General features: G+C 42.9%; 2 protein-coding genes across 2 annotated transcripts; one reads left to right on the top strand and one right to left on the bottom strand.

Moving 5' to 3' along the window:
• Positions 1 to 1,207: 1,207 nt before the first annotated feature.
• On the top strand, positions 1,208 to 4,991 carry zgc:123321 (uncharacterized protein LOC559912 homolog). Its single transcript, XM_041060555.1, has 6 exons — positions 1,208 to 1,277; positions 2,819 to 2,935; positions 3,240 to 3,376; positions 3,754 to 3,899; positions 4,047 to 4,228; positions 4,394 to 4,991. The coding sequence occupies exons 1-6, from the start codon at positions 1,216 to 1,218 to the stop codon at positions 4,554 to 4,556; spliced, it is 807 nt and encodes a 268-aa protein (XP_040916489.1). The 5' UTR covers positions 1,208 to 1,215; the 3' UTR covers positions 4,557 to 4,991.
• An 8,337-nt stretch (positions 4,992 to 13,328) lies between these two features.
• On the bottom strand, positions 13,329 to 15,259 carry LOC121197129 (retinol dehydrogenase 14-like). Its single transcript, XM_041060550.1, has 2 exons — positions 14,911 to 15,259; positions 13,329 to 14,011 (listed from the first exon to the last, which is right to left on the bottom strand). Exons 1-2 carry the CDS (start codon positions 15,160 to 15,162, stop codon positions 13,394 to 13,396), a joined length of 870 nt encoding a protein of 289 aa, XP_040916484.1. The 5' UTR covers positions 15,163 to 15,259; the 3' UTR covers positions 13,329 to 13,393.
• Between the last annotated feature and the right edge of the window lie 1,207 nt (positions 15,260 to 16,466).

Below are 16,466 nucleotides of genomic sequence, written 5' to 3'. Positions count from 1 at the left end.
AGTTGGAGACCCGTGTTTGCGATCTTCATAATGTTAAACAAGATTTGATTGTATCAAACATGATGACAGACATGTTTGTTTCTTCTTTAACAGCTGTAGGAGGTGTAGTCATAGTGTGTTTTTCATTATGAATCAGTTTGATAGAAAGGTCAACTTCTGCTTAAACTTGGCCAGAAAAACGGACCTCTACAGGTCAAATGAATGAAGGTATTATAATGTTAGTGGTAGACTTATTCAATAATAGTCTATGACATTTAGAAGCGGTGTTTTGTTACATTAAATAATGTAAGACTTTTACTATTGCTCTGCCAACTCACAGTATTAACAGAAATGTACTGCACCTGTGTATATTTTGTCAGCAGAAGTTATCAGCTGTTATAATCAACTTTTTTTGTTTAAATGTTCACTTGTATAAGCGTGTTACTTTGTCCACAGTTCAGTGTGTTTCATTTGTCCTGTTTGTTTGTTTGTGTGTGTGTGTGTGTGTCTAGGTCTGGGTGTGGTCGACCTCCTCTCTGATTCACTCCAGACCTCCTGCTCACCTGTGACAAATCACCTAATCAACCACACCTGGCACTATAAGAACACCAGTCCTTCACTGTGTTCTTTGTTTGACTGTCAGTTCACACTGGTGGTAACATGTGGCCGAATCTTTCAAGTATCATTCCTGGTGCTGTTAGCACTGTCCTGCTGTCTCACACTCTACAGCCTAAACTCTGTTAAAGAGAATGGAAAGTGAAAAATAACACCAGAACTGTTGAACAAGCTGTGTAAGGGACAAATTAGACGTTAACATCAAAAAATAAATCTAATTCGTGTGAAGCTGTATCTATTTCATGTACTGTTCTACAAATCGTCATGTAAAGACACAGGCTGAATGTGATCATGATGGTTTGTGGTGGGTCAGTCTGAGTCCAAATTCCCACTCTGCCCCTGAATGAGGCTGTGGTTACACTTGCACAGCAATGCAACCCTACAGAAAAAAAAGGGCAATGTGAAGAACATCTCTGTGAACAACCATATACATTTTGTATATTGTACATAGTATATTTGTACATGCATTTGACACTGCCTGTTGTTTTAAACAGAAAAGAAACATCAAGCATAGACAGCTGTCTTGCTGTTTGGGTTTGTAGAAAGCAGTTGTCACGTCCCTGAGACCAAGTCTAAATATAACCAACTGTTAATAGAATATCCTCACAGACTGGGCTTCACATGTCCTCTGCCCTGACCACACAGCACTCTGTGAAGTGGTTTGGAGGAAGCCTTCTAGTCAGGTGAGTTTACTGAGGAGATATGAGGTTGTTGTGTGGGCTGCAGGCCTGTATGCTGTTAGTTATGAATACTTGGATAATATAGTTTTCCACTTTGTTAAACTCATACCTATTTTGCATAATAATGCAAAGAACATTTTCTGACAGTTACCCTGATGATCAGCTTTTCCCAAACTGGGAGGCAGACATGACTGGTGGGGAAATGTGGGTTGAAATCTAAGTGAAATGGAACGACTTGTGAGTCATAGACATTATTTGCCGCACTGCATTGTAATACTTGCTGGGACAAAGTCATCATTAAAGGGAGATAAAGTGCTTACACTGCACGTTGTGCTTCCTCATTCTTTGTAGGCCTGCCTCCATGGACGGCCACAGGGCAAGTCTAAACTCAAAGCAGGTCCTCACCATGTTCAATTGCTCACAGCAAGGAAAAGCTGACTCTAAAACATCAGCTTATTTAAGGTGGTTTCATGATAAAATGTTTAACTGCGACTAAAAGGTTGAACTACTCTAGTGCTTAGAGTTTCTGTCTTATCTATATGTGGGAACTGATTCCACTGAGGATGAAGCTTCTCCAGCCAAAGTTTTGAGCCTCTACAGTCACTGGTTGTTATTTAAAGAAATTAACAGTTAAAACCTAACTTTGTTTTTTTCCCCCCACCTTTCTTCCCTTTTCTACTCCTTTTTTCTACCTGATCAAGATGGTCCACTAAAAACACAACACAAGAAAACTGAGACTGACAAAACCCAGGAAAGTCAAAGTGTTCTGACTTTACAGTGATGGTGCATCAATAATTTTTCTATCCGTTATCTTTGGCTTTGTTAAATTTAACTTAGCTGTCAGTGTGGCTCTTGGTAGATTTGAAATGATTTGCATAACTCTCTCTAGTGTTTGTTTGAGTGATCCTTACACTGGTGTGGTACAACCGGACTCCACGATGAGTTAAAATAAACATTAAAAAAAAACTTAGTAAGTGAACAAAAGCCTCTGCAAAGAGATGTGATGCTGGTTAGTGCCAGCTTGCTAAAATGGTCTCTAGCCTGGGTAACAAATTCCCAACCTGTCTTTCGTAAACACATGAAGTGGCCTAGCAGACACTGTGTGCAGTGTATTTTGGTGGTTATAGGATGTTCAGCTTTAAAGCAACTGGGAAATATAGACGTTTTTTTTTTCTCTGTTACTTCTGGTGTCTCAATTACGTCTTCTACAAAAGAGTATTTTTTGTTCCACCTGTTTCCTGCTGGGAAATTAGCTTGGAAATTGTTTTTCTTGCCAGTAAAATAACTAATAATTATCAAAAAAAAAACAAAAAAAAAAAAAAAACCATAATTAACAATGTAAGTAAAATTTTCAGAGGGGCCACAAAACTTAGATACTTTGTGTTTAACGACACAGTCAGTGAGCTGATGAACTTGAAGGTGATATCAAAGCCACTGGCCTCTCTGTTTTCCTCTCAGCACAAACGGAGCTGTACTCCATGTCTGTCTCTGGTGAACAGTTGCATTGTGTTTTAATGTTGTCCTGACTTTCTTCTTCTGATCAGCATGGGCGACTTCCAGCAGCTTGAGCAGGACTTCTACCAGACAGGATATTACACAGATGACCAGGGTCACACTGTGTGGCATAGCTACGATTCAACAAGCCCCGACTATTATGACGAGTAAGTGTTCAGCCTCCTGAGGATCGCTGAAGACTGTGCCTTTCACCTACCTCCTTTCATCCACAGAGCTTCCCTGTGGATGAAAGAACTGCGAGCTGGTAAACATGCAGGTTTCAGACTTTTAAGAAGATGATGAAGGGAAATGCCCTCAGCGTGTTTGCAAAGCTACACACAGATACACACAGTGTGTTTTTGTGAGAAACAAAACAAACTCTTTAACCCTTTAACAAAACTGATCACTGTATACTGAAAAGCATGATCTCTCTTTGATTGTGGGTTTATGTGAACGTTGTGCTGTTTTCAGTGGAGCGCAGGCTTTCATGCCGGGTGCTGTGGATCCTTCCATGGACCAGCAGTATACTGGACAGTTCTACCAACCTGCAATGCCTTGTGGGAGTGTGGGAACAGATTCTCCTGAAGAGGAACCTCCTCTTCTTGAGGGTAAAATGATTCTTTTTCTTTTCTTTTCTTTTCTTTTCTTTTCTTTTCTTTTCTTTTCTTTTCGGACTATATGCTTGACAAATTGTTTTCTTCTACTACTGTGAATTAGCTGAAATCTAGTTAAGCAGTGTTCTCTTATATTGAGATCAGATGTGTTTACCCAGGATGCATCTGGGGAAACCAGCTAATCAGTGAGACCAACATGTCTGTAGTCACACTCCAAATAAAAGCCACATGGTGCTGGGACTTCACTCTACTGACAATGATGATCAGGAGAACCTTTTGTTGCAGTGCCTGTAAATAGATCACAAAGATTGAATTTTCAAATATTTACTTTGTGTGAATTGAGCAACCCCCCCCGTCTGTTCATTGTCTAGAACTTGGCATCAGTTTTGATCACATCTGGCAGAAGACGCTGACAGTGCTGAACCCCTTTAAACCTGCAGATGGCAGCATCATGAACGAGACCGACCTGACAGGTCCTATCGTCTTCTGCATCACACTGGGGGTCTGTTTAATGATGGTGAGCAACTAGCACGGTACTGCCTTTCTCAACCAAGTACATGACTATTACTAGGACCCCATCAGCATCCACTGATGTAAAATATGTACAGCAATCCACAGGAGTTTCTTTTTTTTTTTTTTTTTTTTGTTACTCTCATATGTTCAGGCAGGTAAAGCTCACTTTGGTTATGTATATGGGATCAGTGCCACAGCCTGTATTGGGATGTACATTCTGCTGAGTCTGATGAGTTCCCTGCCGGTGTCTTACGGCTGCGTGGCCAGTGTCCTGGGCTACTGCCTCCTGCCCATCGTGGCCCTCTCTGCATTTGCTGTCTTCTACTCTTTGCAGTAAGTCCATTCACTGGTTGTGTATCACTTCAGTCTCTGTTTCTTACTTGTTGGATGTTAAAACTCAAAAGTTGAGCATGATAGGTTATTTGTGACCTTGAGAATCTGAAGGTCCCATAATTAACTTTTCCACAGTTTCCAACCGCACCTTGTTTGTTTTCACAGAGGCATCCTGGGTACAGTTCTGGCCTTGTTGGTGATTTGTTGGTGTAGTCTCTCTGCCTCCAAGATCTTCATCTCCACCCTCGCCATGGAGGGCCAGCAGCTGCTGGTGGCATACCCATGTGCCCTGCTCTATGGGCTTTTTGTACTGCTCACCGTATTTTAACCATCAGCAGACACAGCCCAGAGGGAAATCTTTTATTATTCAAGCAACAATCTTTTGTTTTTATCTTAATTTACCAGCAAAGTTAAAAGGGAGAATGTTTCTCACTGTTATTTCTGTGTTTAGGTGAAGCATTTAAGGGGCAGTGGGTGGATGATCGCATCTTACAGAGCGGCGGCTCCACGATGGATCTCAGAAATCATTAGAAATCATTGAGAACCAAAAATCCACATGACCTCAATGATCTTAAAAATGAGGCTGAAATATTTTAGCCTTTATTTTTTTTATCTATGTATGAATGGTTTGATTTCATCTCTGTTCTATGTAGATTTTGGTTTACTAATTATTAATGGTCTTTATATTTAATACTTGGATATGTAACTGTATGTTATTTATTCTGTCTGCAAAAATGTTGATGAATAAAGAATTTCCAAAGTGTCTGCTGCGTCCTCCACCATGAAAAATGGACTGGATCAAGATCTTTCCAGTTTAGAAGAATGATGAGGTAGCTGTGGCTGTGGATGGGGGTGGGACAGTAATCTGAAGTGTTTTGTATTCTGTTTTGAGAGTTTCATCTGTCTCATGAATAAAGTGATAAATAAGTTCACTCAGTTTTCAGAGGAATTAAATGACAGCATCCTCTTTACATTCAGTTACTTGAAGCTATAAAGTCAAAATTCCCTCTTATTACAGTAGAGGGAGCCACAGCATCACAGTTTTAAGATGTAACGTTATTATCACTGGCTGAATGAGTACAGATTACTATTACATCCAACATGTTCAGCAGTGTGATGAACTGAGGAACTGTATGGACATTTGATAGACATTTGATAGACAGTTGTTATGTTTCCATTTTGCCTGCTGCAGAGACTTTGCTGTGTCAGTCCAACTGTTGTAATGCTCTAAGCTTTAAAGTTTAGAAGAAGAATCAACCGCAGGAGTGTGAATATGAACAAAAAGGAGAATGTTAAAACAGTCCACAGACCTGTGGAGCATTCAGTGGAATAAAAGGAACTCATTTTTCACACAGCGTCCATGATGTATGGGGGTCTGAGCAGACTCTGACAACTGTAGAGTCAGTGATGTTCTGCAGACAACTTGCTTTAAGAGTGGGGGAACCGGGCGGGAGAGGAGTGGGTGGGGACGGGGTGTCAACAAAGTGCTCTGTGATATTAACAACAGCTAACTTCTAAGGGTACAGGTCCAATCAGTCAGGTGGATCCAGTCCCTCAGGTTCAGGCACAAGCTGGACGGGGTGGGGGTCAACCTCTGAGGGGACAAATACCAAGACCATGGTCTCCCTCTGCTTTGTCTTTCTGTTCTGTGTGAGAGATGGCGGTGGCACAGAGACTGAGTTCTGAGCTCTGTCACAGTGACTCAGACAGAAACACCACAGCACTGCCCATTTACTAATGCTGCTGCGCTGGGGGATGAGTGGAAGAGTGTTTTTATTAATTTAGTTATTTTTTTATAAGTGTCAATGAAAGTCCTTAAAATACCCTCAATTCTAATCCTTTATTTACTCCCGACGCTCATAATCTTAATCAGGATGTTTGTTGTGGCAGCCAGAGACCCTTTAATCAGACAGGTTGGAAACACTGGGTGGGTCAGATTTATTAAACTCTCACTGCGTGAGAGAAAAGTCAAGAAGGTGCTGTTACCACTGTTGGCCACAAGAGGGAGTGTTTCTGTCAAGAGCATATGAACAGTGCTTACACATAATGCGTTAGAGAGCTTCTATATTTTTGTAAGAAGAGGAAAAGACTTGGTTGGGGTTAGTGAAAGATTATGGTGTTTTATGTAATTCCATTCAAGATACTATCAGCATCCCAACTAGCTATTATTATTATTATGATTATTGCCCTCTTATTGCCCCTATCATTTTTAGCCCTTTTCCATTGCCGTCTCCCAGAACTTTGACACCGAGCAACTCACAAAATCTGGAACAGGAAGAAAGTTCAAATACAAATTCTGTGGATTTGCAGGCTTCCTAACAACCCATGGTGTGGGAAGAAACAACGTTTAGCAGGTGCAAAGTAACAAAAGGTCACCCTGTAAGTTATTGAGAATGTTATGAACTGCTCAGCCACTGCAACATCTGACTTTTGGAAGATAGCATTGCAGGACAGTGATGTGTCGCATGGTGGTCCTGGATCTGTGTTTTAAAAGTCAAATCCAAAACAGTTTCTGGAACAGCTGTGAACTTCAATGTTGAAGTACTTCACAGAGTACTCTCTTGCCCTGAACTCTCAGAGAGAGCTTCCTCTCAGTTTGTAACCCTGTGGTGGGATTGGCAGAGCCTAACCTCAAGCATGGCCCCAACTTAAACCACAACATACCCTTTAATAGGCTAATTCTGCTTAAGGCCTTATAACAGAGGAAACACAGAACATGCTTGATCTTATATCCACAGCCCAGAGAACCAGAGAAAAGAAAACGGCATATCCATAAGTTCAAAGTAAACACAATCCTTGGAGCAAAAATCCTTCAGATGCTAATGCACTGTTATTTCATGAACTTAAAAAAAACGTGAGTTAAAGCTGCAGGTCTGCTGGACACAAAAAGTAAAGCAGAACCCACCATATGACTGCAGAGGAGCTGTAGGAAGGTTTTAGCTGACGTACAAGTGTCTGTTCCAGTGTGCAGTGTTGCTTGGACAAACACGGTCTACACGGGAGAGTCATCAGAAGGAAACCTTACCTGTGTCCTCATCACACAAGTCAAGCTCTGAAGCCTGCAAAGCAACATCTGGATAAGCCAGAGTCATAGTGGAAACAAGTGCTGTGGACAGATGGAAAAAAAAAAAAAAAAAAAAAGAGCACCTTTGCCAACTGTTAAGCATGGAGCTGGAAATGTTCTTCTTTGGGGCTGTGTGTCAGCCAGTGGCACAGGAAACACTGTGCAGATAGAGGGAAGAATGGATTCCACTAAATATCAGCAGAGTCTGGATGCAGAAACAGAAAAAGAGGCTGGCTTCTACAACAGGACAATGATCTAAAACATACCTCACCATCCACCATGAACTTTCTCAACAAACAGAATCTGATGCATCCCCTGACTTTCACAGCAGTGAAAATCTGTGGCTTGATCTTAAACATGTTGTGTTGAAGTGAACTGTAAAGAATAAGCAAATAAAAAGACTCAACTGCCTCCAAAAAGTGTTTGCAAGGTCTGATATCTGCAAAAAGAGAGGCTTAATAGGGTGAACAAAGTTTAGCATAGTATATAATAGTTATTGTATGGTGGTGAGCACCATACACCACCCCCCCCCCTACAGAGTGAATATATGTGAGGGAACATGTGTGTATGTTTGACAGAAAGAGGAGGGAAAGGGACGGACAGTCCCACGGTGGGACTGTGAGGAGCAGGCCCGGTCTTTCTTCTCCTGACTGGTCTGGTTAAAGCAAACAAATCCCCCCCTGGCCAAGCAGTAGGCTGGAGACAAGCGCTCCCTGGGCCCCCGCGAAACTCTCTACTCGCTACTTTACACTAAACTCTTCCAGATGATTTATGGGCTCTCTCCTCTCAGAGACTCGCTGCTGCTCACCTTTCATTCAGCACAGAGAGCAGGCTGACGGGGCTCTCTCTCTCTCTCTCCGCCCAGTGCACTGCGAACCATCATTAACCGGAGCGCTCCGCATGACGACCCCAACAATCTGCTGCAAGTTAAACGTGCTTCATCTGCTTTAAACTCCGTGTTCCCCTGCAGCAGTTTTATAAAGTCTTCATGTTGGTTTTCCAGAGGATGCAGCGTGGATCAGTGATGCTTGGAATTAGCTGACTTCCTGCCTCTGCAGCCCGCCTGTCTTAATGCTGAGATGAGCACAGAGGATTTTCCGGAAGGGTTGCATCAGTTGTACAGACTTTAGTCATGGAACAAACTGGGGCTGATAGTATGGGGTTTTCATGTGAACTTCACTTTAATGGCCACACTATCGGGGCTGTAGCTACCACTGAGGACACTGAGTTCATGTCCTCTGTATTTTTATGTAAGGAACTGCAGGGACCTTTCCCTGCTTCCTGGAGTTAACTGCTAGTCTCTCACCTGTGTCTCGGGTCCATCTACACCTGCCACCAAGATCCACCTGGAGGATTTTTTTCCCCACGGCTCTCAGGCTGCTCCATTCTCCTTTAGACTCCCATGCCCCGTTATCTACCTGTCTCCTGGAATACCGTCTGCCCTGTGCCAACTTTTATTCATTCATATCCTGGTCATAATAAAAGATGGTGTTTTACTATACTCCTGCTCTTGAGGTCTATATTTTGAATCCTCAAGAAAAAAAAAACTGACTAAATGTAACAACCCCACTATTTCTAAAAGTTTAGCTACTGGTTCACAGTGTCAGCAACATCATAAAAACACACAGACTTTCACACAAGTCCTTGCTTGGGATATAAATGAATATAGACCTGTAAAGCATCTGTACTGTGACGAGTACCTTTAATACTTCAGAAAAATAATAATTAGACCACTAACCACTGTCACACAGTTACACAACATTCAATAGATCTTTAACTGTGTTTCAAAATCAACTGAACTAATAAAGATGTTCATTGTGTGTGTGTGTGTGCGCGTGTGTGTGCGCGTGTGTGTGTGGCTGCACTGTCAGTGAACCAGTGAATCCGCTCGAGTCTACCGCCTGACTGTGTGAAAAGAAATAACGTCTTTCTGTGCAAATCCAAACATGTACATTATCACTCAACAATTACTCTGCTTCAAAATCTCAACTTTGTGATTATTATATGTTAAAAAAAACAAAAACAAAACAAGGTAGGACGGCTTACAGCAATCTGTTATAGATGTCGGGGAGAGTTGAGAAGTTCAGCATGGTGGTCTAAGGCCACAGCACAGCACAGAACACATTTGGATGTTCAGAGACATGTGCCAAACTAAACACTCAGGCTGCTCTACTTCAGCCTGGCGTAGCCTTGGTGCTGCTCCAGCTGGTGTTAGGAAAGAAGGTGAAAGACACAGATAAAGAATTCCTGGTGGAAGTAGAAAAGGTAAGGAGCCAAGACCTACTAGTGCCTCTAATAATTCATTGAAAAAAAATCCAGTGTAGCAGCTGAAAACCTGATAATTTATAGAATAGATTTGGATTTTTTTTTTCTTGTTTGACTTTTGTCATATGTAAGTTGAGAGAGAGTTTTTGGCTGCTTCTTCTCCACATTGGCCTGAAATGATCCCTAGAACCTACAGCAGAAGAGATAAAGGGGGAAAAAAATATCCTTTATACTAAGATAGTCACCATGAATGGTCCTGGGCATCTCCACCTGAGCAGGTGGGGGACAGGGCCTTCATCAGGGGTTGGTAACGATGGCGGGGTTAGCTCTGCTCTTTCATTTTTCCTTGTGCAGATCTTTCTTGACGTGACGTCCTCGTGTTTCTATTTTGATTTATGCGAGCTTACTAAACCAAATCCCAAAACAGCTGCACTGAAATGACAATGGCAACTTAAGAGTCTTGAATCTTGACTGGATCTTTGAGACCACGTGTAAAGCTGTAATAAAGACAGACTGTTAAAGACAGAAACAGCATCCAGCTGCCAGAAGCCCGTCACTCACTTTCACCACCAGTCAAGTGATGATTTCCAGAGCTGAGCTCTTAGTCAGTGTCACGCAGGCTTTCACAGTATTTTAATATCTATCACACCATATATTTAAGGACGGTTCATCAGGACACTGACGAACATTTTTTCTACAGTTGAGTAATTTCTCGATCACTGCTCACTGTTTCAATACCTTCACTGTAGAGTCATTGTTCCCTTGACTTTAGGAATGAGATCCATCATATATCTGACATGTATCATATACATCCTCTGTAGACACCCTCGTTAAGAGACACCGTAGATATTCTGCGTTCCTGAGACCACATTTAAACTATTCACTATTATTTAATGTCATGCTCTTCAGCTGCAGCTCCTTCCGTCTTTATCACAACTGCTCTCCAGAGAACTGTGCTCGTGCAGGGCTACAGCTCTATCTGGGGGGGTTATAGCATGAAACTATTAACCCTGACATCTTGATATGTAAAACTATAGCCTTTCCACGCATTCTTTCAAGATTTTCATCACCCTCTCTAATTGCGTTGCTTGTAGACTGTTGTGGCCTCGGTTGCACCATCGTGTCTAACATCAGCTGTGATGTAAGGTTATCCCAGCTCGTGTCATTAGGGTGCAATAGGCTGTGGAGCAGCTTCATGTGCTGGGCTCGCTCTCTCTCGCTCTCTCTCTGGGTGGATGTTATTACCACGGCGAAGGCTTTGCGAGGTAACTTCTACCCCCAAAACAGGCAGAAACGATGACGGACGTTACCGCACAAAAACAGCCCAGGTCAGAATGACCACATGGATTTAGAGGTCAAATAACTGGTGGCTGTTTAAGACTACTTCTTAAGCTAAAGATTTTTTTTTTTCACAAAAAAATAGCAGCACTTTGCAGCAGCTTCAACTGTGAGTGGACTGAGTGTGTTTGTAGTTCCAGCAACTCTGAGAGAGAGACACGTCTCCTCTCTAAGGGATTGCATCATGTTGGTTTTGAACTGCACTGTATCATACAAAGTGCATCTGTTGTTTAGTCTGCCCTCATTGCTTTGAATGGCGTGAACAAAATAATAGGAACACCTGTCAGCACATCTTTAACACACAGCTTTACTTCATGACAGAGGATTTAGAGCAGGCCTGTTGTATTGGACCGCATTCGTTTTAGCTAGGTGTTCCTAATAAACTGACTGAGTGAGTATTTTTTTTTTTTTTTACACATGTAGGGTAGTCAACTAATCATGAGGAGCACTACTCAGCCTGTGAAAACAGCTGTATTATGTCCTCTGTGTCTCTGGAGAAGCCTTGTCAAAATAACCCTGATGATGTCATAGTGATGTCATCAGGGTTATCTCAACTTGAGCGTGGAGACCGCAAAAGCCAGCCAGTGTGCAGGAAGGATTTAATGATAGTGCTTTTTTTTTTTTTACTTTATATTGTCTCATGGATTGAGGACAGGTCGACCACAGTTTGTGAGGCTGCAGAGCTGTGTGTCTGACCTCCTGACGAGCAACACCGGGGGCTCCTCAAGGAACTGTGCTGTCTCCCTTTCTATTCACCACCTACATGGCTGACTTCCAGTACTCTTCTGAGTTATATCACCTCCAGAAGTACTCGGATGACACAGCCATAGTCGGGTGTGTGGAGAGAGGACGGGAGGATGAGTACAGGGGCCTTGTGGAGAGTTTTGTCAGGTGGTGTGGGGAGAATCACCTGCAGCTGAACGTGGCCAAGACAAAGGAGATGGTGGTGGACTTTAGTAGGAGTCAGTCCCCGCCCTCCCCTGTCTGTATTAGTGGGAAAGATGTAGGAATAGTGACTTCTTATAAGTTCCTGGGTGTTCATCTGGACAATAAACTGGAGCTCGAGGAAAAGTTCACCACAACATGAATGTCTGAACCTGAAAACCTGAACCCATCCGACAGCAGTTGATCCGTTTCGTGTCCCTGTGTAAAGCAGGGGTGGTGGAACACTTTGTTCTTGTTTCGACGTATGAGCTGATTTTGCTGGAGGCCGTGAGCACAGCGAGCAAAGTCCAACAGAAGCTGAGGAAAAGACAGACTTAATGCACTTTTAATTGAACCATCGTGTGTTGGCCCTCGAAGCATAAACAGCCCGAGTGAGGGCCTCACATCTATACCAGCACTGCGGTACCTATCAATATTACTGCGCCGATTAAGAACATTAAATTCCGTAATTGCGCTAATTGGGAGTTATTTGCAAAATAAATAGTATGGAACTGCCATTAAAATGCCCCAGGAGCATTTTGTGTGAGATGGATTTGATAAAGTGGCTGCCTCTGTGTTTCCACCTCGTGCTCCAGCTCTCTATAAATGATCCAGAAAATGTCCTAATGAAGAATACAGGTGGGAAAATCATTACGTTTCCTGGGGGTCTCACTACCACTTCACGTATGGGGAGGAGAGCTCTATCTGTTCAGCGTGAGCGGAGAGAGGAAAACACTGCCAGCTAATGACTGCTCTCAGAGCAACCGGCATTGGCTGATTGAAGCCTAACTAACCCGTGAAGAAACCTGATTTTTCTTCATGGGTTTCAGTGGCCCCGCTGCAATCCAACATCCAGTGTACGGTATCAACGGAGTGATAGGGAGGAAGTTACAACGTGTGCTACGTGTGAGCAGTGATCTTTTTTACTGTAAATGACTTCTTATCAGCTGAATCTGGATACAAAGGAAAAGCTTCTGAGGAGAGACCACCTATTGTTTCAATATCAGAACCCAAATCTACAGTCGGGTTACATTATCCACGGGACTCCGGTGTTTTGTTTTTTATGTTGTGCAACGCAAAAAAGAGATTAAAATAAAAGTTTAGAGGGATTTTGGAAAAAACAATACTTTGGGAACCATCATAACACTGTGTTACAAACATGTGCTGTTAACATCAATGAGAGTCAGACTGTGATACAACATTTACCTACACCTGCCATCTCTCCAGTGAAAGGCTGATGTTCATTGGAAACTATACGACCATCAGTAATTAATAAGAAAGCGTTAACACATAATGCGTCTTTAATCACACTCCATTCATTATGAACCTGGTGAGATTTTACAGCCTCCAGCAGGTGATGTTCCACTTGGCGAGGTGCAACAGAGGGCGACACTGGACAGAGACACTGCATAAACGCTGAGGGAAGCCATTATGATGATGAACAAATTATTATGGTCATGAAGGAAACCATCACTCACAGGAAGGAGCTCAGTTAGAACATGTGTTTTCAGGGCCTTTAATTAAAAAAAAATTCCTTTACAATCTGAAAACTCTGCTTGAACTTGTTTTAGACCTCACGTGGTTATGCCCACCATCACTTCACTAATATCCCACAGTTTGCTGGCTACTTCCCGGTCTGTGGCCTTGTCCAGCAGAACCTGAGGCCGACAATCTGCAAAGCACTTTCCCTGCACGCCGTCTACATCTGGGCTGCAGGCCAGGTAGACCGAGGTCTGAGCTCCTTCTTCTGGGCTCTTAAACAAGGCCCGCGAGAGCAGGTTAAACACGGGCTTAGCTAACAGTGGGACGTGAACATGCCTCCCCAGATTAGTCCTCACTATGCCTGGAGTCAGAGCGTTCACGGTCACTCCGCTGCCCTCCAGTCGACGGGCCAGCTCACAGGTGAACAGCAGGTTGGCTAGCTTGCTTCGGCTGTAGGCAAAGGCCTTGTCGTAGCTATGCTCGCTGTTCAGGTCCTCAAAGTTAATGTGGCCGTGCTTATAGAGTTTGGAGGAGACCACCACGATGCGGCTGGGAGCTGATCGTTTCAGGAGGTCCAGCAGCAGGTGGGTGAGCAGGAAATGACCCAGATGGTTGACCCCGAACTGCATCTCGAAGCCGTCCTCTGTTTTGGTGTAAGGACACTGGTAGACACCGGCGTTGTTGATCAGCACATCTAACCGAGGCTCCTCCTGTTCAGCAGCACAGAAGAGATAATGAAACACATGTACAGACAAGGCTGGTGCTTGTACTTTAACCATACGAGCTGTAAGGACAGAGCTTTGGATTCAGAGGGAAACCTGCACTTGTTGTGGTGTTCTGCATTCACACAATCCACCGAGCAGCACCTATTATTATACTAAAATATAAAAACTCAATAATACAACTGTTTAGCATGACTTTTCATGGCATGTTCAAAGGATGAAGATTCTTTCTCACACACATACGGACACTTGGGGGTAGTGACCAAGACAGGCACTGAGATGGAGGTTCTGCAAACAGTCACAAGCTATTGTATGTGAGGCTGCAGAGTCAACTGGTTATTACACTCTGACACACTGCTATTTTCTGGCCTCCTTTTAACAAAAAGTGACACAATGGAGAGTAAAATCCATTCACTTATCATTGATTAATGATCTGCTAAATGAGCCCTTTTAGGACAGCAATTCACATGTGAATAAAAAAAGAATTCAATAAAAAGAAATCAAGCGCATTCAGTGTAAAACAGGTGTAGGCTCTATAATAAACAGGAGCGTCTAACAGGTAAAAATGAACCTCCTGTCGCGCTTGTTAGCGCGTCCGTACTAGTCACGTGATGTCTGTGTGCGTAGAGGAAAGGAACAGCAGCCGCATATATTTGAAATTATAATTAAATACGCGATATTTGTGGAATCACATGTTTGCCGAATTTAAGAACGGGGTTTTGTCAAGCAGAAAATGTGCCGCCGAATTTTGCGCAGTGTGGAATTTTTACCCGACAGAGGTCACATTTACAAAAATTCAGAAATTTTGAATGACGTTTGGTTTGACGTTCTTTTCATGCAGGCGAGGGAAGCAAACTTTGCTTACTGACTAACAGACATCTAACTACCTTTATTATATCTTGACAGAAAGTGTGTACAGATGTCAGCGAGGCGAGATCCAGCTGTTTGAGGACAAGCTGTGAACTGTCTGCACCGGTCTCCTCTCGGATCTCCCGAGCTGCCTCCTCAGCCCGGCTCAGGTCCCGGCAGGCCATTATCACACGGCCCTGGAGCTTCACTATGGCCGCTGCTGTGGCTTTTCCTATGCCGCTGTTGGCACCGGTCACTATCACCGTCTTTCCATTCATCTTCCATTCCATTAGACATCCACTGCGCTGCCGTTCAGAGTAACCAGCATCTAAAGCTAACTAGCTGCACGAGTGTACAACAACAACAACAACACAGAAGTACTTCATTACCCAGAATTCACAACAGGCGACAGTTCCCTTCGTGTAAGCTCGTAAAACTGAATTTCACACATTCAAATGACTTCAGTCGATAATGTTCGAATAACGGTTATTTTATTATCCACTGTGTTGTATAACGAATACGTTATTATGGAGGTCATGTAACTAAATACACACGACCTCCATAATAACGTATATACGTTATAAAACACTATGGTTTAAATGGAAGATTAACTAAAAAAAAAAAAAAAAATACAGATATTACTTTCTAGACACTAGTAGCACTAATCAACTGTGTGATAAAGGGATGACATGACCGCTGCAGGGCCCAGAGGTGGCAATGGTGGTCCACCAACCCATCCTCCTGTTGGCTTATCTACCTCTGACTAGGTTCATCTTTTAACTCAGGCTAGCTGTTTCCAGCCGCTTCCAGTCTTTATACTGAGCTAGGTTAACCACATCCTGGCTCCAGCTCCATCCTCACACACTGATATGAGACTGATGTCATGACACTGATATCCATCTTCTCAGGGGTGGAGTGGAAATAAAAATCAGCCTGGGACTTTTGACTCAGACTGACCCACCACAACCCATGTGGACACACACAATCACATACTGCCTGTCGCACTTCAAACGAAACGAATGAACGAAAGAATTAAACAGAGGTTAAATTCACTATATAGGCTGTGATGTTGTACTCTAATTGTTATTTACACACATTAATTACAGATTCTATGATGATTTTGTGAGTAGTTTGTGCTAAATAAACTCGGACTAGGTTTGATCCTCCTCTGTCGTTTGCAGAGTTACTGCAGCTGGATGCACAACAACTATTTGAAACATTTGGATGTTTCTGGATTTTAACTTCTTTTCTCTCAGCTTGTAAGGCAAGCATTTGTGTTTTTTACACTTTGTTGTTCATTTAATCAAGTACGCAACAGTTCACTGCTGCCAGCTTCACTCTATATATAAAAGATACAAATCCACATTCATGGTAAGCAGGTGGGAACCAAACCAAACCAAAGTTAGCTGGGGTGGGGAGAGGGCGATAATGGCCACACAGAACCACAGAGGACTGCACAGCCTGTTCAACTGAGCTGATCATCACTACATCTTTCTCTCTCTCTGTTTTCACATTGAGCCACTGATCCCTTGTGTGTGTGTAGTGGACCAGTTCTCCTGATGGCCACACTGCCAGTGCATCCTCTAAACTCACT

The sequence above is a fragment of the Toxotes jaculatrix genome, chromosome 17 (assembly GCF_017976425.1).
Source record: "Toxotes jaculatrix isolate fToxJac2 chromosome 17, fToxJac2.pri, whole genome shotgun sequence".
Classification (NCBI taxonomy): Eukaryota; Metazoa; Chordata; class Actinopteri; family Toxotidae; genus Toxotes; species Toxotes jaculatrix.
The sequence above is the reverse complement of the archived record's forward strand: the minus strand, read 5'-3'. Positions and strand labels throughout refer to the sequence as shown.